General features: G+C 37.2%; 1 protein-coding gene across 2 annotated transcripts in view; it reads right to left on the bottom strand.

The window, feature by feature from the left end:
* Positions 1–25853, bottom strand: part of LOC145984433 (cohesin subunit SA-2-like) — a 211787-nt gene that overhangs the window by 123571 nt on the left and 62363 nt on the right. The window contains exons 2-5 of one of the 2 annotated variants that reach the window (XM_083118095.1): positions 18809–18958; positions 12119–12289; positions 10580–10784; positions 5217–5439 (exon numbers count right to left, since the gene is read on the bottom strand). In XM_083118095.1, the coding sequence (XP_082974221.1) occupies positions 5217–5439; positions 10580–10784; positions 12119–12289; positions 18809–18916 (707 nt within the window). In that variant the 5' untranslated portion in view covers positions 18917–18958. The remainder of the gene's footprint in view (positions 1–5216; positions 5440–10579; positions 10785–12118; positions 12290–18808; positions 18959–25853) is intronic. The other variant, XM_083118096.1, reaches the window with a different exon arrangement.

Here is a 25853-nt window from a genome sequence, read left to right as displayed (position 1 = left end):
TCTTTCACTTTTATTTTGTTGACTGTTCAGTGTGTCTCAGACAATGAGTATCAGAAGAATGAAGTGGATAGACTAAATTGTAGATGCCAACTTGGCAATGAGATTTGCAAATATTTGATATGCAAGCTGAGACAAAATTCGATATTACCACTTCCATTTGAATTCCTTTTTTCTGCCATTTTTCGTATAGTTTGTTCACTTCCCGTTGGGTTACAGAACCATGTTTTCTTGCTTTGTTTTATGGTACAAAATGTTGCAGATTGTGGCTATGTTATTTTTCACAGAATATGTGTGTTCCTGGCAATCCTGGAATGCATCGCTTCACGACAGGAAATGACGTCTCAAATGCAATCAAATGTTCTGTGTGGTTGCCAGCATGCAGGTGGCAAAACGGGCTTTTTTGAACAAGTGTAGCACCTAAACTATGCACCAAGGAGAAAAATGTTACTGAGAAAAGTTGTTTGTTTTGATGTCCTCTGTACGTTTCCATGGTCCGTGGGTCACCCTGTAGATGCCATGTTACAATGGCAACACATTTAGAAATACTCAACATTGTGCCAGGTAATCACCCTGCAAAAGAAGAAAAAAGAATGAAAGTTCTAAGTTGGCTGAAACACGAAAATAGTTACTTATTTTCTGGACACCCTGTATATCCTTCATCTGTTGATGTACGTGAAAAACAGACTAATAATTCTTTCAAGTGTATCAGCCATTCACATATATACCAAACAAGAATCATCAACAATCTTATAGCACCATCACACACAACACTACACTATTTGAGAAAGGACCCAAATATGCAGCTTTTCCCCTTATCGTTACAAATAACAACTCTAATGTTGCATAACTAAAATCTTAAAATATTCTGACTTCCGATAAAAGCTGAGGCTGTAATGGGACACACAGCACGCACAAGGACAACACACACAAAATTATACTGGCCTAGTGCCAGTCGCCAGAGCCTCGTTCATCTGCAAAATGCAGTCCAGGGTGTACTACGTGGAAGTGAGGTTGACAATTGGGTGTCCTATGTGGAAGGATCGCCCCTTACACCCCTCATCATGGTATGACACAAACTGAAAAACCCATCATATGAGAGCATAAGTTGTAAGAAACTTTACAGTGCTATTGACGTTATTTGGCACACCAAAGAAGCTAATAAAACTGATCAAAGTTGGCAGAGGTTGCATTGGTAAACGTTGAGTGCTCTTTTAGAATACACCGAATACACACTAGCTTATTGGAACCTTGACAGGTCAGGAATGGATTGAGACAGGGTTATGCTCTGGCCTGTCTTATTTGATCTAGCTCTTGAGAAAGCAATCCAGGATTCAGATACACAGAGTAGCAGCACTGTGTTTTAAAAAACCACTCAGATGCTGGCATATGTGGATGATATTGACAGGTCACATACTATGGCTGGAGTCACTTTTCATTTGAAAAGTTAGCTCAAGAAATGGGATTCCAGGAGAAAACCGTATATATGTATAGCGGACAGTGGTGGCACCAGGATTATTCATCTAGGGATGCTGAGGGAGTGTGGAAAGAAATTTAGGGGGTGCGATTCTGAAAATAAGGAAAACATGAAACACACATGCAACCTTTCAAAACTGGGGGAGCCAGGTGCCAAAACTGGGGAGGGGGGGGGGGGCAAAGACAGTTTACTTTCCCTTGGTAGATAAGGTCTAGCATAGTGCGGGAGCAAAAATAGCAAAAAGTGGAGGGCAACTGCATCCCTAATCGCCACCACTGATTAACATAAATTACTGGCTGAAATTAAAATATATATGTGTGAAATATATAACTTTAATTGACATTCATTTTCTAGGGATGCTGCCCCCACCCCTTGCCCTCCCCCTGGATGTCCATGATGATATGTATTAAGTCTTCTACTCCAAGAAAGTGGCCATACAGTGTAAACATTCAGATACACATTGCAGTCTTATTGAACTATGTAGTGAAATACAAAATAAAATCATCCTGCCGTTAAAAACACAATTTTTGTACCATTTCAATGTAACCAATAAAGGCACAAAATATATAGTACACCCAACGGTGAAAGAAACTGTAGACGAATTGTCCACCACCATTTTCATTCGGTCTGTATTACACAATGTGATGACAATGAATTGAAATAATAACGTCAATAAGCAGAGAACAATGCCTGTTTCGAACCAACGTAGTTTCATTCCTTAAAACAACACAGAGTGTAGAATAAAAAGGTAATGAAAATAGTGGTGGGTCTTTGCCTACCATTATCTTTGCCGTTGACTGTACATTATACCTTCGGTCTGCCACAAGACAAAACACGAAAAGAGCACAGCAACTGTGTCATCTTTAAAATCCCTTCTGCCGCACTATTCCCAACAACGAACTGTAAAATTTCTTCGTAAACATTGGGCCTCTTCCTAACAGTTTTTGAAATAGCTTGAAATGGTACATGTTACGGGGAACAAATACATAGAACATATTAAGAAGAAAACTACCCTTCATGTTACAACTTGCATTAAATAATTTTCCGAGCAGCTGAAATTTTTGCTCCAGTGTAAGGAAGAACAAGTAGGCAGAAAACAAACCTTTTATCAACAATGCAAAAAAAAAAAAACATAACTCACATTAAGCTATAGGCAATTTATCAAAAACCATGAACAGACCACTTGAAGGAACAAAAGAAGAAAAACATTCACAGCAACAATGCTGACGAAAGAAAAAAAAAATAACGGTCTTACTTCAGTACCTATCTTTCGGTGCTCAATATGACAAAATGACATAATATTACATATTAATGTTAGTGTTTTCAGTTGAATGTAGGGGGTGCTGAAGGGGGTGTGGAAAAAATTAAGGTGCATGCAAGCACCCCCTCGTGGCCCCTGGCACCGCCCGTGATAGTGGAAGGAAGAAGAACCATCCTGAAACAATGAACCTCAGAAAATATCTCCTCCAAAGAGTTGATCACTGTAAGTATCTGGGTTCCAATATTAAAAAAAACCTCACCACAACCAACAGAAGCTACTATGAACTCTTGAAGCAGATGAAATCTAACTCCTCCCTAGACACATGAAGGTAATGTCTAAAACACTGATAAGGAAAGTTCTTGCATATGGAGTTCAAACCTGGATCCTCACAAAGCATGATGAATCACAGTTAGGCTGATTATAGAGGAAATATCCTACATCAAATCTGTGGATATCGTATCAGGGAGGTGAATTGCAAAAGAACAACAAATCAAGACCTGCATCAACAGGTCATGTTATGAATTTCAATGAAAACAATCCATCAAGGAAAAGTACTTCTGTCAGAACCTGGAGGTAGACTTGAGTTGATGTTTTAAGTCCACTTTATGCACAGTAAGGCTAATCGGGACTGGACCTACAGTTTAAAGTGGGATCTGAACCACTTGTGCCTCCACAGGGTATCGAACCCGGGCCTTAAAAAAATGGTAGACTATCTAAAGGAAGACGAAAAATTGAAGAGGATGCTGCAAGGTCTGGGTGTAGGAACTGGAAAGCTGCAGCCACCAGATGAGATGAATGGTGTAATCTCAGAGGGATAATGTAGACAAAAAAGTTTCACTTTACTCAAATAAAATTCTTTGAAGGGCATACTCTTGCACCCATGGATGTCTGCAGGATTTTTTTCAGGGAGGGGCAAGAAGGTATTTTTTTTCCAGGGGGGCAAACAAGGCACATTTTCCCCAAAAATATTGTTCCCTAAAAAACACACTGCTTAAATTTGAATTTATGGTGTTCATGCAATAATTAACACATATTATTGTGGCTAAAATGAAATTATATGTGTGAAATACATAATTTTTTGTTGACTAATTTTCCAGGGGGGCATGGCCCCCCTTGCCCCCCCCCTACCAGACGGCAATGCTTGCACCTGTCTAATTATTTGAAAAGTTATGAGAGGTGCAAGCTGGGTTGAAGAGTTTGTTACGGCTTTAATCTTATGTGAAATGTTGAGAAATGTAACACTGTTGTATTACGAATTTATTGTTCCCCCAATCAGCGCTTAGATGAAAGAAGCATTTAACCTGTATATAATCAGATGCATCAACTGATAAATGTAACTTGTAAATTACAATTTTTCTTTTTTGTGAAGCAAGATAAAAGAAAGAAATGTGTTATAACTCAACTTTTAAAATTGTATAATGATCAATGAACATATGTATAAAAAACTTAAAAGGATGAAACTGTATTATGATATGGAAATTATGCAATAACCAGGGGTTGGAGAGTAAACCCTTAGGTAGGTATAAAAGCTCAAATTTTGGATAAATTTGAAGCACTTTCTGTGTTTAATAGGAAGGAGACTACCTGTGTGGAACAGGCTATTGGGACAGCACTTCCTGTGTTTAATAGGAAGGGGGCCCCTGTGTGGAACAGGAATTAGACAGACTTTCACAATTCTATAACATAAAGTTTTAGTATTTCTTGAACTTCATACAAAAAATTGAGGTTTACTCACCACTCTCTCAAAACTATTAACTGTAATAAATTTTTGGCAATAAACAGTCAAACCCATACAATGGTGTCAAGTGTTTCCATGATCCAGAGATTACTTCAGTGTAGGTCTGAAGAGTCCTAAAGCTCTCACAAAAAGAGCATAGGGTAATAACTATTAGAAGGAATGAAACAAGTTTAGGGTGGTTTACCTTGGCCCAAATATTTTTGTAGTACAATGACAGCTGTAACTACCTGTTCCTGCACCACTGTGATTGATCATCTTTATCATTGTTAATGCTTTCCTAGCTCTTTCAATCTTTTGTCACCCAAAATGCTACCCATAAATGGGTCTGCAACAATGTGAAATAACAATTGTAGTTTTGGTTTTACAAGAGTTACTTTCAAATGGCAAAATTATACATATCACTGTTACACATATTACACATGCAACTATATTTTATTCATTTAAATCCATGCATATTTATTCTCATTGAAAACATTGTGTGCATTTAGAATCAAGAACAAAAATATGATTACACAAGACAGAAGCTGTTGTTATAATACTGCAGTGGGCCACCTCGATGGTGTGGTGGTAACATTGTCACCTTGTAATCAATGGGTCCCAGGTTCAGTACCCAGTGGTTCAGATCTCACTTTAAACTGTAGGTCCACTCCAGATTGGCTTATCTGTGCATAAAGTGGACTTGAAACTCAAACATTTTGTACTGCACCTATATTTTAAAATTTATAAAACTGAGAGAGACTTACCTGCATCTGTGTTTTATGATTGATTCGAATATGGAAGTTAACATTTCATTCAGTTGTTCCATTTTAGCCTGTTGCATTTTTAACTTTTGATTTAGATTCTGCAGGTGAACTGATGATCTATCAATTGAATCTTCCACAGCTTCTCTACACTGCTGTTTAGTTCTCTGCAGATTCTTAAATAGATCGGCAGCAATTGACACTAATGAAGTCAGAACTTTCAATGCTGAAGACAACAAAAAAAAAAAAACTCAACATTTATTCCTGTAACATCAGTACTATCCCTTTTTATGTGCAAATCCTCATGAAAGTAATAAAAACATGCACATTCAATCTTAAACTAAAACAGTACAGAACAAGATATTCCGAACTTGCAGGCTATGCTCACTTATATAGCACATCACAGGGTGCAAGTATTTTATTTTCCAAAGTAATTTCTCTGTAAAAAATACTCTGCATACTATTATTTCTCTTGAAATATTTGTTTATACAGCGTACACAGTTCCTTTTCACAATCAAACCTAATAATTCTCATTTGGAAAGAACTTTATAAAGAGAAAAATTAGAAGCTGAAAAATAAATTTGATTCAAACACACAAACACTTACACAAGTTTTTTTGCCCTAAAAACTTCCAATGTTTGGAACAAAAACATTTTTTTCTTTATAAATCTAAAGGTATTTTCCTTATACTTTTGTGACCATAACAAGACTGACCACATGGTTAACAGAACACAAAAGCCAGCCCCCATGGCTACAATGCCAGGGGTCCCAGATTCGAAGACATGCCTTGGTCAAGGTTCGAACTTGTGGCTTCTTGCATCATAGTATACTATGCTAAATACTCTGCCATAGAGGCCACCTGAATATGTCTGGCTTCATAGGCTGAAGTATTCACTGTGCTCCTCCCCCCCCCCCTTTCCATAATAGTATCAGTCAACCTTTTATATTAAATTCAACAACTACACACAAATAAAATAATTTTGAGTGAAGTTTGACATATGAAATGGAAGTTCAGTTGAAAGCATGAATGCACATATTGAAGTTATGTAAAAGTTATAAACATTCTCTTACTTTTAATTGTTAATCACATACAACTCAAGTGAAATTTCATCAGCAGAGATGAGGAAGCTGTTAATTTTTGCACTCCTGTTTATGACTTGTTATCAGGGCCAGATTTAAATGTTTCTGGCATGAGATGCAATAACTTTTTTAACGTCTTACATGAAACTACTCACATATTCCTTGTCACTTCCTCACATCTTGCTTTGCACCACCTTGTTCTGTTTCTTACACATCTGCAGTGAATGTTTTTGTTCTTCTGATTGTAAAGGGGAGGGGGGTAGCTAGTCAATTTTGTGCACTTGTTTTTGTGTGAAAACTCCCATGTCAGCTGTCACTTCTGTCTTGTCACTTCAGTGTGAAATCTCCCTTATGAAGCTATGGTTACTGCAGCAGGGAATTAATTTATGCACAACTAAATTAGTTATTACTATAGCTCTTTTCAGTTCTTACGGTGGGCACTAGAAGCTGGCAGGGGAAGTCGGGAAACGACCTATCCAGGGCAACAAAACAGGCTGGTTAGAGATAGAGACTATAGCGTTGCCAGAGTAGCGGGAAAGATGAGTTGAAATCGAAAGAACCATGAAATACAGACATCCCATTGTTCGCATATGGCCTAAGTATGCATATTATCCCCATCTAGGGGTCAGTAGAATACCGATAAGTGTATAAAAAGGTTCATTGACAAGAGACCGAAAAACAATTGGTGTACAAAAATAGACATATGTCAGGTGTATGGTATCGGCTCTCTCCATGAGAAATCGTCTACCGTCGTTGCTCTTTTTGTACTTGAATCCCATAGACTTCAGTATCCTCCACAAGAACGAATATTCACCTTTACATAATACCCGAGGATAATTCTTATTATATCTTTATCGTAACCATCGATTGCCTTTGTGATACTGTTCCTTTTGATTCATTTGCACGGTGGTTCAAATGACGTGGAACCTGAAGCCTCAAGACTGTCTTTGCCTTCCCTAACAATACGCTGCACAGTTTGCGTACTCACTCCACAAGCTTCAGACACACACTGTTGCACTTTGTGCACACTTACCAAAGGACCTCTGTTTTCTACTTCCTTTTGAAAATATTCATGAACCCTACTGATTATTTTCCTGCCTTGGCTACAAACTACCTCCTTCCTGTTTGCCATCGTACGATACTTACTGCGATGATAAACACAAAGCTCCCAATGGAACAACGAGAGTACAAATTAACATCACATCACATGCCACATACACGTTTATCGACGAAACAATGCAGTTAAAGTCCGCCCGGCCAAAGAATGGACTTGAGGAAACCCAGACTTTCTGCCTCCAGTTCAAGAGTAGAAAAGCGGTGTTGCTACCGGTTGCTACTTGCTACATGCCTGATTTTTGTCCAATCATACACAACACCTCTTCCTGTCAACATGCACCCTTCGCTCGCATTTCAGGGAGAGGCATGGAATCAGAGACTCACTCGCTTGCTACGTGGCGGCAACCATTAGACTTCGATGTGCTTGGCCGTGTTGAGAGTGCCTGCCATCTGTTTCAAAAATGACTCGAAATGAAAAATTTGGCAACGCAGAATACCACGAGAATTTCCTCTCACCACAGCAACTGGACCAAGCCGTTCACATGTCCTTCCCTGACTCTCGACGGAAAATACAAAAATAGCCAAGTCCATTCTTTGGCCAGAACCACTTTAGGCAATACACGATGCGACAACAATTACTCCCATGCATGTTATTCCTACATTCCGCTCATAACAAACAGGAATCAACACTGGGGCAAAACACCATCACCAGCGTGACAAATTGGCAACACAACAACGTGCAGAACGAGGTTAGTGCTGCAGCTTTCTCCAACGACTGTGTAACTCTCGGCTCCACCACTAGGTTGTCTGTTCTCTGGTTGGTGAGCAGCATGTTCCCCGCTCCCCACTTCGCCTGCCAGCTTCTAGAATGCCCGCCGTAAGAACTGAAAAGAGCTATAATAATAATAATTGAAGGAAACAGTTTGTTGTTTATTAATTTGTGATGCCCTGCATGATTTTTCTCTCCTGGAAGCCTGCTCACTGACTAAAATAGTACAGTCTGAAAAATCATTGTAATTTGCATTTTCCTGATTGATTCTAAGGTGGAGAGGATAATTCCTGTAAATATGCATGAAATATATCTTTCAATGCTAAATATAGAAACACAGTATCAAAATCTATGACACTGAACAGCTGTCTATTGAATCAAAAAATGTAATGAGGAAAAGGATATTATTAGGGTATATTGGAAAAACCTTCGCCACTTCATTTCTCATGAAATTCTAGCCTGATTTGATATATCACATCACCCCCTTTCCTTTGAAATGTTTGCGTTGAATTCAATATGGTTGTCAACAATATGCGAGACCTGTGCTTGACACACACAGCTAGGGATCTCGCTGTGCCTAACCTATTTCTTTCATGACCAGGATAACTCCTTTACATTTTGTAGGGGGTGTTAAGAAACTTTGACTCGTCATAGTTCATGTAATGAGGCTTTTATCAGTCACATAGTTACACATATTATTTTGCATCTTCTGATCCCATTGCAGTCCCAGAATATTTTTTTGATATGTTTTAAGTATGGCATCAAGGACCAAATATTTTTTTTTTCACGAGTTTTGGTGATGACGTGTTTTGAGATATTGAAGGTCAAAAGTCAAGGTCACGTGACAAAATTATATTATTATCCAAAGGTAGGCTTGTTATATATCACTGGAAAGGTTGTTCAATTTCCTGTACAATAAGCTTTATTTGAGCATCCTAGGCAAAATAGGGGCGGAGTTACAGCACATTTAGTATAGGCAAGCGGGCTCAAAAAGGGCAATTTATGCGAACTTTGACCTTGAATAATTTAAAAATTACAAGACGCACGAGAATCAAAATTTTCATAGTTACTAAGTTCCATACATAGTTTCAATTCCCAAAATTTCATGAAAATCGGAGTTGGCCAGGTTGTGGGCTGTGTTGATTTCATATGGTGTGCTCAGCAGATTTTTACATCTATCAGCATTCTTTTTAAAAGAAGACAATAAGATAATAACATCTTGAAACCCACCATCTTGGAGTCAACCTTATGTTCTTAAATGGAAAGGTGATCGATCATGCGACACCAAAATTTGCTAGAATTTCACAAGAAATGGGATGGTATGTTCAGTTGTATCGTAACTTCAATTATTCTCATGAAATAACATTGCTTCTCTACCTCTTGGGTTAATCATGATAATGACAATGAATGATGAACTTATGAAATGATTGATAGTCCTTTTAAGTCCTAATTTGAATGTTCTGTTATCTTAATTGTTTCACAATCCAACAGTGAACTTTTAAAAAGCAACCAATTGTGTGTGTGTGTGTGTATATATATATTATATATATTGTAACATGCACATTTTGCATGTACATAGATCCAGTGAACTTTGTCACCTTAGATGGGTGCGGTTCACAACAGGAAGCATTGTGGATTGCATCATCGAAAGTCATCACTGTCTACGTGCATTCTATAACCTTGCCAGAAGTAAGATCAGTAACGACAGGAAGCTGTGGTCTCTACCGAAGGTTGTTGCAGCTGTTATCATGAGCGATGTGACTCCCTGTGGCCGTGAGCTCAGCTGTTACTATAAGTGATGTCACTCCCTGCAGCTTTGATCACTCAATGCCAAGGCCACCTGATACGATCATCCAACCTTGGCCTTCCAGACTTCCTGAGACTGACCTTAGCCTCGACAACTAAAAATACCCACGCTGACGCAAGATGAGGACAGTAGTCCGGAACAAGGTTACAAAGACCACACCCGACGCATAAATACCCTAATCGCAAGACTAGAGGTGGGGTAGTCGAGTGATAGATCTAAGGTGTAGCCGAAGGCGCTGCCATTCTCCATACCTAGATGGCTAACCACCCAGCCATGTCCAGGCTGTCTATACACGCGAATGGAAGATGGAACTGCTCTACAACTTATAAGTATCGCTAATCTTTTATCCCTTTCTTCCAAGTGATTCCTTGCCTTTAACTCTTAGGTTCAGATTTCCTCCATCATATCAACTACGTGCTTTTATATTTATAAACCATTGTTATTATTTATAAAGTGTTTCATTGTGTCTACCCCTTACAGGTATCACCACTTTAGAATTAAAGCTTTACCTTAGTACCTAATATGTTCTCTTACAGCAAAACCCCCTACGACTGAGCTACGTTACCCTAACGGTTGACTTGGGGACCTTCAAACCCCAGCTGACCGCTACAATATATATATATATATATATATATATATTAAAATAAACTCACCAGCAAGTGTAGCTGTATGTCTGAAGGGGCGAAATGAACTACTAGAGAGCTCCTTCAAGAAATTGATCAATTTTGTTATCAAATACTCATCATAGATAATTGAGTGTTGGCAATGACTTATCACCTTCATAATAAATTGACAGAATTTTTCTTGAAGATATTTCCAATCTTGGCCTTTCAAAATCAGGGGATATGTAGAACTGTCCTAGAAAAGAATTGAAAATATTTTAGTAGTGAACACTCCACTCCAACTCAGCATAGGTTGCAGGTGGATGCGAGACTTGAGGTATGTATGTATGCCTTTGACCAAAATTATTAGATGAATTCAAGAGATCTGGATGAATTGGAGTCTGAAGTTTCTGGTGTCTTATATACTTCTAATGAACATATTATAAACTACATCACACATCAAAATATGTTTTCCTGCAGCACCTCAACACTACTGGCCATACTGTCCACACAACAATAATACTGCACAAATCAGACTTCTCATCATAACCATCATAATAAAGGAAAACCATGCCAATCTGCAACAGAACCAGGATCTAAACCTTGGTAATGTCCAGGTTCATAACATAGCAACCATTCCTTTTCTCAACCTGTGCAAAAAATTTAACATTCCTCACTTCTAGTCAAGAAAACATTGACAGAGTGTACGCCCATGGATAAATCTAATTCAAGCAGAACAAATAATACTTTGAAATTATTTTACAATTTAATGTTAAAAGTCAAAAGATAACTGTCTTTTTAATGCCGCATTCCAGTAAAGTTGTTACATACCAAAAGGCATTAATCACAATTTAAACCAAATTAGATCATATAACTAAATGTTTGAACCAGTTTCCAAATTCTGGGAGTAATACTAACAAATGAAAATTATATTAAAGAGGATATAAAAAGCAGGCTTAATTCAGGAAATGCGTGTTACTTCTCTTCTCATAAGCTTTTATCTTCTCATATAATATCTAAGAAACTAAAAGTTAAAATATACAAAACAGAAATTTTTCCTGTAACATTATATGGCTGTGAAACTTGGTCTCTCATATTAAAAGAGGAACATAAATTAAGAGTGAAAATAAAATCCTTAGAAAAATATTTGGACCTAAAAGGGATGAGGAGAAAGGTGAGTGGAGAAGTTTACGTAATATAGAACTGCACAATTTGTATTCCTGTACAGATATTATTAGGATGATTAAATCACGAAGACTTAGGTGGACAGGCCATGCTGCATGAATGGGAGGAAAGAAGAGTTTATAGGATTCTTGTTGGGAAACCTGATGAAAAGAGACCAATGGGAAGGCCAAGATGAAGATGGAGGGATAACGTTGAAATGGACCTAAAGGAACTCAGTAGGGAAGAAAAAAAGTGGATAGATTTTGCTTAGGGTAGGTACAAATGGAAGGCTTGTATTGCTGAAGCCATAAACCTTTGGGTTTAAGAATGCTAGAGAGTTAGTTAGTGAACTACATGTCAAAATATGTGCTATTTTCCATATACATTCTTGGAGTAGCATACCAGATACTCTTATTTGAAGCATACCTCATTAAATGATTCTGATAATTCTTCAACAATATATTCATCAAGATGTTCTATACGCCGTTGTGTAAGTTTTACTTTACATCCAGAATAATCCATAATTAATTGCAGTATTTCTAGGACTGCAGACATTTGATCTGTCTGGTAGTTGTTAATCCACTCCATTATAGCTTTCTGTAAAAAAATTAAAAAATAAAAAGAATCACACATTTTGTTACATTGCTGGAACAAACATTTTGCATTTTACATACAGGACCATTCAAGAAGTATTTCAGGGTTCTACAAAAACTCCTTCATGCAGTAAATTTGAAGAACAACCATCTGTATCAAGTTTTTTTTTCAAAATAACTAATGCTCCTACGAGTTTGAAACTGAAGGTAGCCTGCTCATGTTGCTTCGTGTATTTTTAACTTCTCCCAAAAGGAAGAAATAGAAAACTCTGCACATTTGATGTAAATCGTCGGTCCAATGACATAACGACCTATCTAATTTTTTCCAACTTTTCAGCAGAAGCAAAAAACGTTTTCGCACACACTTTCATAGATGTTTGTGAGAAAACTATTTACTCCATAACAAATTTTGTTCTGTCATTAAATTGTATTATGTTTCTGCTGTAAAATAGTGTGGTTGAATGTTACATGTGCTTGAAATTTCATAATTTCTTGACATACGTCGTTATGTCAGATCAAAATAATTACTCACACAGAAATATCTTTGAGATTCGCCATGCAAATTAGTATCAAGTTACAGCTTCATGATTTGAGAAATCTTCTTTTTTAGTCAAAATGTGAGCAAAACTATATAATATTTATGATTTTATTGTTCATGACGCTTTTTTTTCAAAGTGAATGGTTATTTTTATTTTGAAGTTCTTTAGATTTACATGCTTTAAGTACGTGTACAAATTACAAAACTCTTCACTACAAGTACAATTAAAAAGCTATACATGCAAAATTACTACATAACAAGAGTACAATATTAGGAGATAATTTGGCTACATTACATAAACATCAATAAAACATTTTTGTGGAATAGAGTGGAGAACAGATTCAGTGATTCAAATTTGCGTAAAAGTTTTTGCAGTCACTGTCTAGAACAACGGGAAAAGGACCTTTACACATTGACAATAAATCTGCATATTTCTCTTGTGCTATTTTCACAGATTCTTTGTTCAATGGAGGTGGAATTCTCGCAGCTATATCTTTAGTATTACATCTCTTTACTACGATTTTTGCGGGATTCTCTTGCAGTATACTTGTTTTTATGTAGATAGTATCTGGCTTGTTGTCTTACTTATTGCTTTCAATTCTCTCACTTTACTTTTCTCTGCAACGTGCTGCTTAAATTTATCTTCTAGCTTCATTTTATCTTCATCAGATCCCGTATTGTACGTAATGCATAATCCACACTGACCTTTTTTGGGTTGATGAAATGCAAGATTCATACTCTTCAAAACATTTGTGTATGTTTGCAAAGATGCTTGACATGTTGTGTCAATCTCTTCCTTGTACATCTCATACATCTTCTTTACAGTTAAATCAGAATGCAGATACTCCTTTGTTGAATATTTTCTACAATAGTGAGACTCCATTCGTGGAAAGCGATTTAGCCTATGTGATCTACTATACTCCGTTTCCTCTTGTCATTTTCTTTCAAATGTTTGTATCTTTCACCTCGTTTTTCAGTTATTAATATGCCTGTTTCTTGAATGTTGTTCACTGTCGTACATATAAATCGTTCGCTAATTCCAAGAGTATTCAAAAACATCTTACAAACCTTCAGCCTTGTTCCATCCAGGGAAAGATAGTAAAATTGTGTTTTTGTACGTCTCGATGCTAGTTTTGTGGTTTTTTGTCTTGTATCTTCTACATCAACGTGTCGTGCTATGTACTCCCTTTGACGTTACAAGTTTCCAAGATCAAAAAATCCATTTAAAATAATTATTCGTGATTTCTCATTGTTCTTCAGTACATAACATTTTCTTCCTTTGTGGGTGCAGCCTGTGCAGGGGGTTTCAGCAATCTTCTTTTCTTAACAACCTTCCCTGTAGTTGAACTGAAGTATTTATAGCCTTCATTACGTAACTTCTTACTCAGATTTTTCTTCCCTCCTTTTCTAGAAGCTGTAGTAGAGCTTTCATTTGGTGATCCGTCGACATCATAACTTTCAGGATTTGTTGCAATGTGGTCTCTAGTCATGGCATTGCTATCACATATTAAAGAATTGTTATCCTGCAGTTTGTTTACCACACATTTTGAATTGTCAATAATGCCCTGTTTCTTGTGTAATGTACAGTCATTATCTTGAACGAAATGATCCCAGCAAAGCAGGATGTAACATCTGGAACACGAGGAGAAGACCTCATCCTTGCATCCTCTTGCTCCACAATGTTGCGATTTTCCTGGCAAATAATCTGGGTCACTGACATCTTCAAGAAATTCACTTTCGGCATCAAAGTCACTCTCGTCCTGTTCTTGTGTAGGGGATGATACATCGTCCTTCTTCTTCAGCAGATAAGACAGAGGTACATCTTCATCAGATGATATGGCAGATTCTTCATCCAATGTTTCTATGACAGTCCCTTTGTACCACTTCCTTTCTGGAGGCCAGTAAAATTTTACAGATATCCCGGCTTTGATGTTATTTTTCCTCTTTCCGATCATGTGTAGTTCTCTTGATGGAACAATATTTCTTGAGACATCTTCCCAGAGCACTAAGACGCCCATCTTATTCCTAACAGAGCTTACAAACAATGCTTAATATACAGCTTTGAACCTTCTTCGAAAAACCATGCCACTAATGTTAAATTGTGCTATTTCCGACATCAACAAAAGGTATCTAACAATTCATTTTACCTCTTTCTTTCCTTATACCGTTAGACCATTTCGCTATTGTTAAGATTGTGACCGCTGATTTGTAAACACTAAAATATACATTTCTGCATTGCTTTATTTTACTCCTTGTGAGTGTATTGGCCCCGATTGTTGCATTTTTCTGCTGTAAGCAAAAAGAGATATGCCAACTTGCAAAACAGTTTAGGATTTACTTTATCTGACATAACGATGGAAGTCAAGATACGCCGCTGTGTCATACCAAATTTTTTAACAAATTGAGATATGCAAAATCAAAAAATATTCATAACTTCCTTATTAATTGGATTTGAGTTACGCTGATTTGCCAGGTGATGCAGGGCACCGGTATGATCACAACAATGTTAATAACACAATTTCGCAAAAAAATGAGATACGTCGTTATGTCATTGGACTGACGAAATGTTTCAAAGAGAAGTTTATAAATTGAATTTCCAGTACATTAAAGACTAGGTATTGAGTTAATGAATATTGTTACATATCCTGTTTTGGATAATCTTGACTGAGGACGAATGAAGATTAAATGAAACAAATATAATGGAATGAACACCCGTGCCCTACATATTTGAGACCCGAACCTTGCAGGTGAAGACAGTGAGTCAAAGGCAGTGATTTCAGGGTACCTCTTTGTTTTTTACCTATATCCAGGGGTAGACAATAAAGGGTGCCTGCTCACCATGGCACCTGAAAATTTTCACATGGCACCTAAATTTTCAAATTTAGTGCTAAAATATATATTTAATATTTCCATTTTGCTTATGGAAATTTCGATTACATTTTTTTTAAAATAACGAGTATGTTTTTTTAATGTTTGTGTTTTCTATATTATGTGTATCAATAAATCATAATAATCTTTATTATTATTTATTATAATGCCATTATAATTTTATCCGTTGCCAGCTGGATATTAAAATCTGTGGTAACAGTAGAGTCAGCCTCATATTAGAATGGTTTGCATATTTATTCATGCTGTTACCAGGGTGACTATCTAAAGACACCCAAATGTCAACCTCTCTACCACATAGTACACCCTAAACTGAATTTTGGAGAATCATGAGGCTCTGGTGTCTGGACACATGGCCAATCCTCCATAGCAGTGGCGTATGGTGACTCCAAGATCTGGACTATCTCATTACGACACCTGGTTCTAGGCTATGTAGGAAGAGAGAAGAAGACTAGGCCATGTATAAGTGGTTAGACACTCCCATTTTGCTCGTTCTCGGCGTCGTTAAGGAAGTTACATTCTCATGTCAATGCCAAACAGGTTGCAAACTCTTAAAAATGAGGTTGCCAACTCCAGAATCGCGATCATCTTCCTATTGAAATGAGTAATTTTTTTCACAATTTCTAATCGATTTTTCTTCTGTATTATACTCTCTAAGCTTCAGGCTTCACAGATAGCTTAGCTAGCCTAGAATATCGCTCCTACTCCATAGGGTTTTTGTGTTGTGTATTGTCTTGTGTGTTTGTGATTGTCCATTCATCCTTATCTTCACAATTAGCCAAAACTGGCAGAAAAGTGAAGTAAAATCAAATCGAATCAATCAATCAATTCATGCTATTACCAGTTGAGCCCTCTTTAGGAATGCCACTCTGAAGCAAGAATTAATTACTTTTAATCCAATCTTGTATTAATTAATAAATTAAAAGTTTTAAGATAATATGTCAAAATGAGTAGCTTTATCTTAGTTGGATTCATGACTTTCTGAACCCATTTTGCCTCCCCCCAAAAAAGGGCAGGCTCCTGAGAAAAAGAGGCTGGTGCCTAAATTAGTTTCAGTTGTTTCTACCCCTGTCTATATCAAACTATTTCTATACATACATATATACATTTTTGTGGTAAGTGCTCACTGTCTCCTACCTCACATATTTTTGTTTATGTATTCATATATGTATGCACACACACACACTATATTGCCAATAATGACCAGACACCCATGGGAATGTGCTTACCTGCAGCTGGTCTTGTGTCAGTATGGGATAGGTCCACCATTCGCCGCTATCACAGCTTCTACCCTTTGAGGTAAACTTTCCAACAGGTTGCAGTGAATGTCAGCCAGTAGTAATTTCCATTCCTCCTGCAAAATGGTGAACAGCTCAGTGGTGGTGTGTGAACAGTTTTGCCTGGATCGCAACTGCTGTTCTAACTCATCCCATGTGTGTTCAATGGGGTTGAGATCAGGGCTCTGAGGTGGTGGCCATTCAAGTTCATTCACTCCCATGTCGTCAAACTACACTGCTATTGCTCTTACTTTATGGATGGGCATGTTGTCAAGAAATTAAATGGGCCACTTCCAAACTGTTGCCACAAGGTGGGAAGCATGGAGTTGTCTAATATTGCGTGAGAGGCATTGGCATTCAGGGTACCAGGCACAAAAACCAGGAGACCAACACCATACTACAAAAAACAGCCCCATACCATGATTCCACCTCCAGCGAATTTCAAAGTTGAAAAATACACTCCAGTAAGAACTGCTTCCTGGGCATTTGCCATGTCCACACATGTCCGTCAGATTGCTACAACATGCAGCATGATTCATCATTCTACAGGATGTTTTTCTATTGTTCTAGGGACCATTGGTGACATTATTTGCACCACTGTAATCAATGTGCTGCATTCTGGATAGTAATCATTGGCTTATGTGCTGCAGCTCTCTCCAGTGCCACCATCTCTAACCAGATGGTACAAGTACTGCCATCACTTCCCAATGCCATTCGAAAGTCTGTGCCCACAGTGTTCAATGAAGCCTGCCAATTTGACATCACCACATGTCGGAGCACTCACTTCTTGGGTCACGGTTGTGGTTTTATCACACCCTCACATTTCCATTTCACTACTTTACTGGCCATTGCATGTGGTTTCTGGAATCTGTCTGAAACCTCACAGATGGAATCCGAATTGATGGGCACCAATAATCATACCCCGGTCAGCCTCACTCATGTCATCATTTTGCAGTGGTATACACATCTACAGTGCACTCACGGTCCTTCACAAGTCATTCTAGTGGCTCATGACATGTATTAATTATGTATGGGCAATCCTCCTTATAGTTAAGGGGGTGTCCAGTCATTATTGGCAATATACATACAGTATTTCATGGTGCATGGTAAGTGTTTGTTGTCTTCTATTTTAGATGAATTTATTCTGCAGTCAAATGATGATTTAAATTTTTAGAATTCTGAACACATGTAATCATCCTGTGCTCTTCATACTCATCCTATATATTTATGTATGTATGTTTATGTTATTCTTGTATTATATTTTACATTTATGTGTTTTTGCTATTCCTGTATTATGTATTATATTTGTACTGACAACATCTATTGCATTTTTGTAATGATTAATGATGAATAAACATATTGATATTTTACATACTTTATATGTATAATATACACGTTCAAGGAAAAATGAAATAAAATTCATTTCCTTCCTAGCGAAAGCATAGCATTTTTAGTCCATCTGAAAAAGGGTATCTCACTACAAATATATATATTTTGTAATATTGTAAAATTTAACCAGTTACAGCATATTCATTTGGAATCAAAATGGTAAAACTCATAAAATTCATCTATATTCAATGCTTAGCTTATTTTGTTCAAGAGGAAGAACAGAAATGTGACTGCCATTTTAATATATGTATTGAAATAAAGGCAAAATATCTGTTACTTGTAACTTCTTGCAATGAACCTTTCACATCTGAAAGCAAACATAAAAATATGACTACGTTTTCAGCTACTTAAAACTTGGTGCATAAGTAAAAACATTTAGGTTAACCAATTATTATAGTTACACTACACAAAGTGAGTGTTTCTCTTATATTACCTTGAGAGAGGTATTCCTTTGTCTGATTATATTAAGCAAAGAGTTTTCATTATCTTCAAAGACATATTCCGGTCTTGAAGTTTTCCTTTTCTTTGCAGGTTTATCCATCGTTGACAATCTTTTGTTTGAAGCTATGCTCTTCAGATAATTCTAAAATATATATAGTAGTACAAGAATTGCATTAAAAAACTTTATTCCAATTAGCTCATGCAACAGTGGTGTAGTTAGAAATATGTGAAATTTAAGGATAGTGTACGAAATTTAATGCATTAAAATACAAATACTTTAGTATTACATCAGGTTACTAGAATTTAGATTTTAAAATGAGAAATCAATTTCATGCTAACATTGATGAGAAATCTATAGTTTTATTTTCATGCACTTCCTTCCCCTTTCACACTATTTAATAAAGAAAATGAAAGAAAGTGATAAGCAATATGGACAGAATGAAAAGTTCATCATGTCTAATTACACTGTCCAACAAAATTGAAGTTTTTGTCTGTTAAAAGAGAAGTTGGGGGTGATTCTAATTGAATTTGATGTGCCGATTTCAAATCTAATTACAGAATTTTTCCATCACCCATGAAGTTTGAGTAACAGGGTACATACAAATCTTATATAGCCTCATAGTGATATGATGCAATATTATTCACAATGGCATATCTAGAATGTCTTCGAACTTGATTTTCGGCTGTACTTTACTTGAGGAACACCTTTTTTTAGTGTCCAGCAAAAATCTGCCCACATATTTGGAGTCCATTTTTCATGGTAGCGCCTTTCCATTTCACCAGTTTCCTGGTGGAAACGTTCTCCATGTTCGTCGCTCATTGTCCCAAGGTTTTGCAGGAAGAAGTCGAGGTGGGAGTCTAAAAAGTGTATCTTCAGAGACATATTACACCCCAGAGCATGATTGTTCTGAATAAAATTACTGACAAGTTCTCTGTAATTTTCTGACTTGTAGTTTCCGAGGAAATTATCCTGTCCTGCAATGAGTGACTCTCTCTTCGGCCAGTTCGTTATAACAATGATTTTTTCTATCTCTGCTGTCCCATTTACGCAGGAAACAGCAAAGTTTGGTGTAACCTAGTTGCTTTCCCCTTACGATTAAATCTCCACATATCTGCCAAGAGTATTTACAGTACTGGATATTTGTTAATACAGGGTGGCTACAAACAAGCAGAAATGAAATTCCCTGACTTTTCCAGGTTTTCCAGGACAAAAATTTGCATTTTTCCCTGACAATTACAAACTAAACTAAATCGATGTTTTTGCAAATGGAAATAATAAACTCATACAGATCCAGGTATGGATTTGTTAAGTACCAATATTATCTTCTATGAAATTGACTTAATTTCTCTATTCTCTATGATTTGAATTCAAACTGCAAAATAGTGAATTTGGAAAATTATTACAATTCACAAGCTAGGGAAGGATTATGGAATTTTGTCATACGCAGTAAGTTTAAAATAAAATACTTGATTATTTTTAAAGTTACGACTAAATGAAATTAGAGTGATTGATTTAAGAAATACAATTTGTAATTTATCAGTCTCCTTATACATTCTCGGTACTATATGTTGATATTTCCACTGAGGTTTGGAACCCTCTGCTTGCAAGAACCATGAGTGCGGACTCATTTTTCAATGCATAAAGCTCTCTTCTCTGTAAAGCAAACAACTTAACTCTTGCATGTAAGTGAAACAATTGAATCGAATAAAATAAAGTGTCATATTTCCTTACATTATCAATGGGATTTCTGCTTCAGTACAGTATATCCAAGTTAAGTACTGTGAAACTGACTACATGCAGTTATACCATTAATGCTGACGAAAAGGGTATGTAGGTATTAGAAATTTAACGCAAGCAATTTATAGAATTTCATTGTATAGGTACCTGACTTAGCTAACCACACATTAAAACAGGAACACACTAATAATAAAAGCTTCTGAAAGTTCATATACGAGGGGCATCCTGAAAAAAGGTCCAATGACCCCTATACGCAGCACTAGTGGTCGGAGAGCGACACACACACATGCAGGCAGGAAGAAGTGGCATGTAGCTCTAATCTGGTACAGTTGCAATGCAGCCGTTTTAGGAAAGTTCTAGGTTAAAGATTGCATCTGTCATACAGTCTCCCACCGAGCCTAGCCTACAATGTACACTCAGAATTTGGCACAGAGCCACCAGCAATTGTGTGAGGTGTGCTGACAGGACGTCGTGTATGGTCAGACGATGGTGCAGACAATTCACGGAAGGCCAATCGAATGTGCACAACCCCATACAGCTGAGTACACACGGGCCCTTTGCATCACTTCAGGTGAGAGATCTTGGACCACTCCGTGTACAGCCCTGGCCTTGAATGTACCGACTTTCATCTCTTTGTTTAACTGAAGAGGTTTCTGGCAGGAAAAGGATTTGACAGCTACACTGCGATGGAGAGAGTTCCAGTCTTTGCTGTCCGACACATATACCATGGACATACAAAATTTAGTGCCATGCTACTACAAATGCCAGAATAACGGTGGTGATTATGCCGAAAATTAGGTTAAGACTCACTGTTACTAATGCAATAAATTACAACTGATATTCATGTTTTATTTATACCTAATCGGTAGGGACCTTGATATTTTGTTATTTTTTAAAAAAATTGGTGTATTTTCTTATTTTTTATTTTTTACTATACGGTGTTATTTTTCTCAAAATTCACATTTTCATTTTAGCGCATTTTCTGGCAAACATCTGAAATTATTCCTTCATGGTATTTTTAAACTACTGTTTCAAATTGTAAGTCACATGGCTTACGCCTCTTCGTGAGAGTTTGAGATCTTGAAAGTTATTTTGGGAAAGTTATTTTCGATACACCTTTTTTTAAATTTTAAGGTAAGGATTTTAGATAATGGAATTTCCCCCGTATATACTGAAGGGTGGATAATGACCATAAGTGGCGATGTACCCAAAAAATTAAAATCAATCAATCTCACGTGACAGATACCGATATATTATGGCACCAAAAATTGGCATTATCATTTTTTTGACTTGTCAGTATTACATTTCCCAAAATTCGCGTTTTTGTTTTAGAACATTTATCTGCCAAATATACCAAAACTTAATACTCCATTGTGCTTTTAAACGATTATTTAAAATTGTAGATCACATGGTCTATGTATTTTCGTGACAGTTTGATATGTTGGAACAGATTTTTGAGGAAGTAAAAGTAAAGTGCTCCCCTGCACTTTTCCATGAAGGTGTATAAGGGTGTGGAGTGGGCCCCACACTTTCTTGATCATGGCTAAAGGTGGGGGTGATGTGATCAGCACCATGCTCCTGGCTACCTTTATCCCTCAAAGTTTCCTCAAGGTACCAGCTTCATATGATGCTGGGTGGGTGCCGAAGCAGTTTGAATAGGTGGAAAACATCCCGGTTCTCCCCCGCAGGAGATCGACATTGACATTGAAAACATATCTCGTGCGACAACTATGAGGATATGGATCCCGTGTGACAGTATATACGCACTCGATCTCCTGTTAGAACCCTGCCACTTTTCTCTGTGATGCAAATGGTTTTGATAGAAGTTGAAAAAATCGTGGGAAATACATGATTTAATGTGGCTGTCGGAATTATTCCATGTAAGTATAACTCAATAGTTTACTCTTGAGTAAAATGTTGGAAAACTTGCATGTTCTATGTACACAAACATGGCCTAGAAAAGACAAGAATGTTGGATTTCATGGAATTTTTTGTTGTTTTAGGTCATTTCTTTAAAAAAAATCAATAAAAACGCCAACAATTCACGTTTTATGCCAAATTCGCATTATTTTGATATTTAGAAAGGGCGAAAAATGTGTCCAGACATCACTGCTCATTCCTAAACACAACTTCGCAGCAATTACCATTTTTCATGGTTTTGGCGTTTGCGAAAAATCAATCGGAAATTACTTTCTGGCCACCCCTCGTATAAATCAGTAGTAGGAAAGTGAAAATTTAGCAGGGCTGGCAGAAAAAAGTCATTTCTTGAAGAAAGTGATTTGCTTTCATGATTGAATGATTCGAGTAAATATCATATTAAAATATTTACGTATTTATTACTAGTATTTTATTTCATAATATTGGACATTAACCTTACTCAGTGAGAGATTAATGACCATCTCTCACGAGTTTAAACAGACAGGGCAGAGAATGGTGTTAATTTCATTGCAATACTAGCGTTGCAGTAAATTTGAGGTTGGGAGCATGCACTTGCCAATTTTTATAACGTTCACCAATGCAGATTTATGTTTCACTTTTTCGTGATAGTATTCAATATATATTCAGTTTTGTTGGATTCTTCTTGATATCTAAGAATAGTGCAATGTCATACATGCATATATCAGGATGATGTAAGAAAACCTTTGTAAGCATTGCTACATTAAATAAGGTGAAGCAAGCCAGAAAAGTAATACAATTCCAGCAGCATATTTGCAGTCTAAAGCTCTTCTTGTTTATGCATACGATTTTTGTTGGATGTTGCAGTCCGAAGACATCGAACAAAAATCATAAGAGTCCCATGCATGCAATTTCTGTCACATGTTGTAGTGAGATACTTTGTCGGGTGGCGATATTCGACAAAAATCGTATGTATCAATGGAACCTATTTGTTTCCATGTTCCTTCAGTTTGCCCAACAAAATGCTTACTACGACGTCCGACAACTATCGGACGGCGCCACCCGCTCCCATCCCCTCCATCTGATGACAGTTCGGTCTCCTTACTACTCTCCCATATGGACAAGAAAAAATGATAATTCAATGCATTTTCCACGTAATATTTAGAGGCTTAACCTTTACTCCCCCGATGTTATTATATGGTATCATCAGAGTAAGGTCGTTCTGGCCCGATGAAACCATATGGTATCATGGTGCAGATTACGAAATGAATGTGCTTTTTGGACCCTCAAACTCTTCTGTTTGAGTTGAAACTCTGACACAGCTCTGGAGCAAGCCTGGGTAAATTCATATTGATGACCAACCTCCCCCCGCTCCGCAACATATCCATGACACATTTCCGAAGTGTCTCACATTTTGGCTCATTATTCAACTTGTATGGCACCCAGGAACATGAAACAAGTTTCAATCTCTTTGGAATGGTCCATTCTTTGAATAGAATACTAAGGTTTGCGCCTTCTTCCGAAAATAGCGAGAGAAGAGGGGGGCAAACTAAAGATTTTTTAAAATTGAAATTCGATGGTCACGCCCCCAAACCCCCCTTCCTCGGTTCGGCGATTTTAATTGTACACGGTTACATGCTATGATGTTTTAGCTGCAAAACAAAACTTATCCGAAGTAAATTGCTCCCATAGTGCCAGAGTTATAACAATTTTCCTCCAAAAATGCTAATTACCTATTTTTCGTAAAAAAAAAGAAAAAAAAGAAAAAAGAAATCACATTTTGGCTTATTATTCAACTTGTATGACACCCAAGAACATGAAACATGTTTCATTCTCTTCAGAAATCTCCATTCTTTAAAAATAATACTAAAGTTCACGCCTTCTTCCCAAACAGCGGGAGAAGAGGGGGCAAACTCCAGATGTTTATGGTTTTTTCATTGAAATTTGGGGGTCGCGACTCCAACCCCCCCCCTTCCTCGTTTGGCGTTCTGAATTGTATACGGTTGCATAGTACGATGTTTTAGCTGAAAAACAAAATTTATCCGAAGTAGATTGCTCCCATAGTGCCCGAGTTATAACAATTTTCCTCCAAAAATGCTAATTACCTATTTTTCGTAAAAAAAAATAATAATCAAATTTTGGCTTATTATTCAACTTGTATGACACCCAAGAACATGAAACATGTTTCATTCTCTTCAGAAATGTCCATTCTTTGAAAAGAATACTAAAGTTCACGCCTTCTTCCCAAATAGCGGGAGAAGAGGGGCAACCTCCAGATTTTTATGGTTTTTTCATTGAAATTCGGGGGTCGCGCCCCCCAAACCCCCTTCCTCGGTACGGCGTTCTGAATTGTACACGGTTGCATGCTATGATGTTTTAGCTGCAAAACAAAACTTATCATAAGTAGATTGCTCCCATAGTGTCAGAGTTATAACAATTTTCCTCCAAAAATGCAAATTACCTATTTTTCGTTAAAAAAAAATCACATTTTGGCTTATTATTCAACTTGTATGGAAACCAAGAACATGAAACATGTTTCATTCTCTTGAGAAATGTCCATTCTTTGAAAAGAATACTAAAGTTTGTGCCTTCTCCCCAAAATAACGGGAGAAGAGGGCGCAAACTTCAGATTTTTGTTTTTCCCATTGAAATTCGGGGGACGTGCCCCCCCCCAAGCCCCCTTCCTCGGTCCGGTGTTCTAAATTGTACAAGATTGCATGCGATGATGTTCTAGCTGCAAAACAAAAGTTATCCGAAGTAGATTGCTCCCATAGTGCCCGAGTTATAACAATTTTCGTCAAAAGAGTGTTCGAAGTCAATGAAGACGATATTCCCTGACATTTCCCTGACTTTTTTTGACACCTCAAATTCCCTGACTTTTCCCGGTTTTCCAGGTTTTCCAGGTCTGTCGCCACCCTGTAATAACAGTTTCATGTTTTCATAACTTTCCTTCATGCCCCAGGAATATGGAACGGGAATGCTTGGATATTTATTTCCATTGTACAGTAGCACTCCTTTCAAACTTGTTTTCGGAGAGTCTATAAACAAACGCCATTCTTCACTTTTATGGACAACACCTAGTGACTCTAATAGACCATCGATGTTACAACAGAAAACAAGGTCCTTATCTTCAGAATGCATATCTACTAAGTCTTTTTGGCGTTGCCGGAAAAAAGTAACTCTAGTGTCACTCTCCAACAAATGCCATCCTTTTAATCACGATGCAAGCAGTTCTGCTTTACCCTTACTTAACTCTAGATCTCGAACTAGATCGTTCAGATCCTCTTCAGTTATTAAGTGAGATTCAGCTGTTGAAACACTCCCCACAAAATCAGGATCATTACACAATTCACTACATTTGTTAGGAACACTTTCACTTTCTTCTGTTACACTTATGTCATCT

Source organism: Lepisma saccharinum, chromosome 2 (assembly GCF_977018435.1).
Source record: "Lepisma saccharinum chromosome 2, izLepSacc3.1, whole genome shotgun sequence".
NCBI lineage: Eukaryota > Metazoa > Arthropoda > Insecta > Zygentoma > Lepismatidae > Lepisma > Lepisma saccharinum.
Note: the sequence above shows the minus strand (reverse complement) of the source record. Positions and strands in the feature narration are given on the sequence as shown.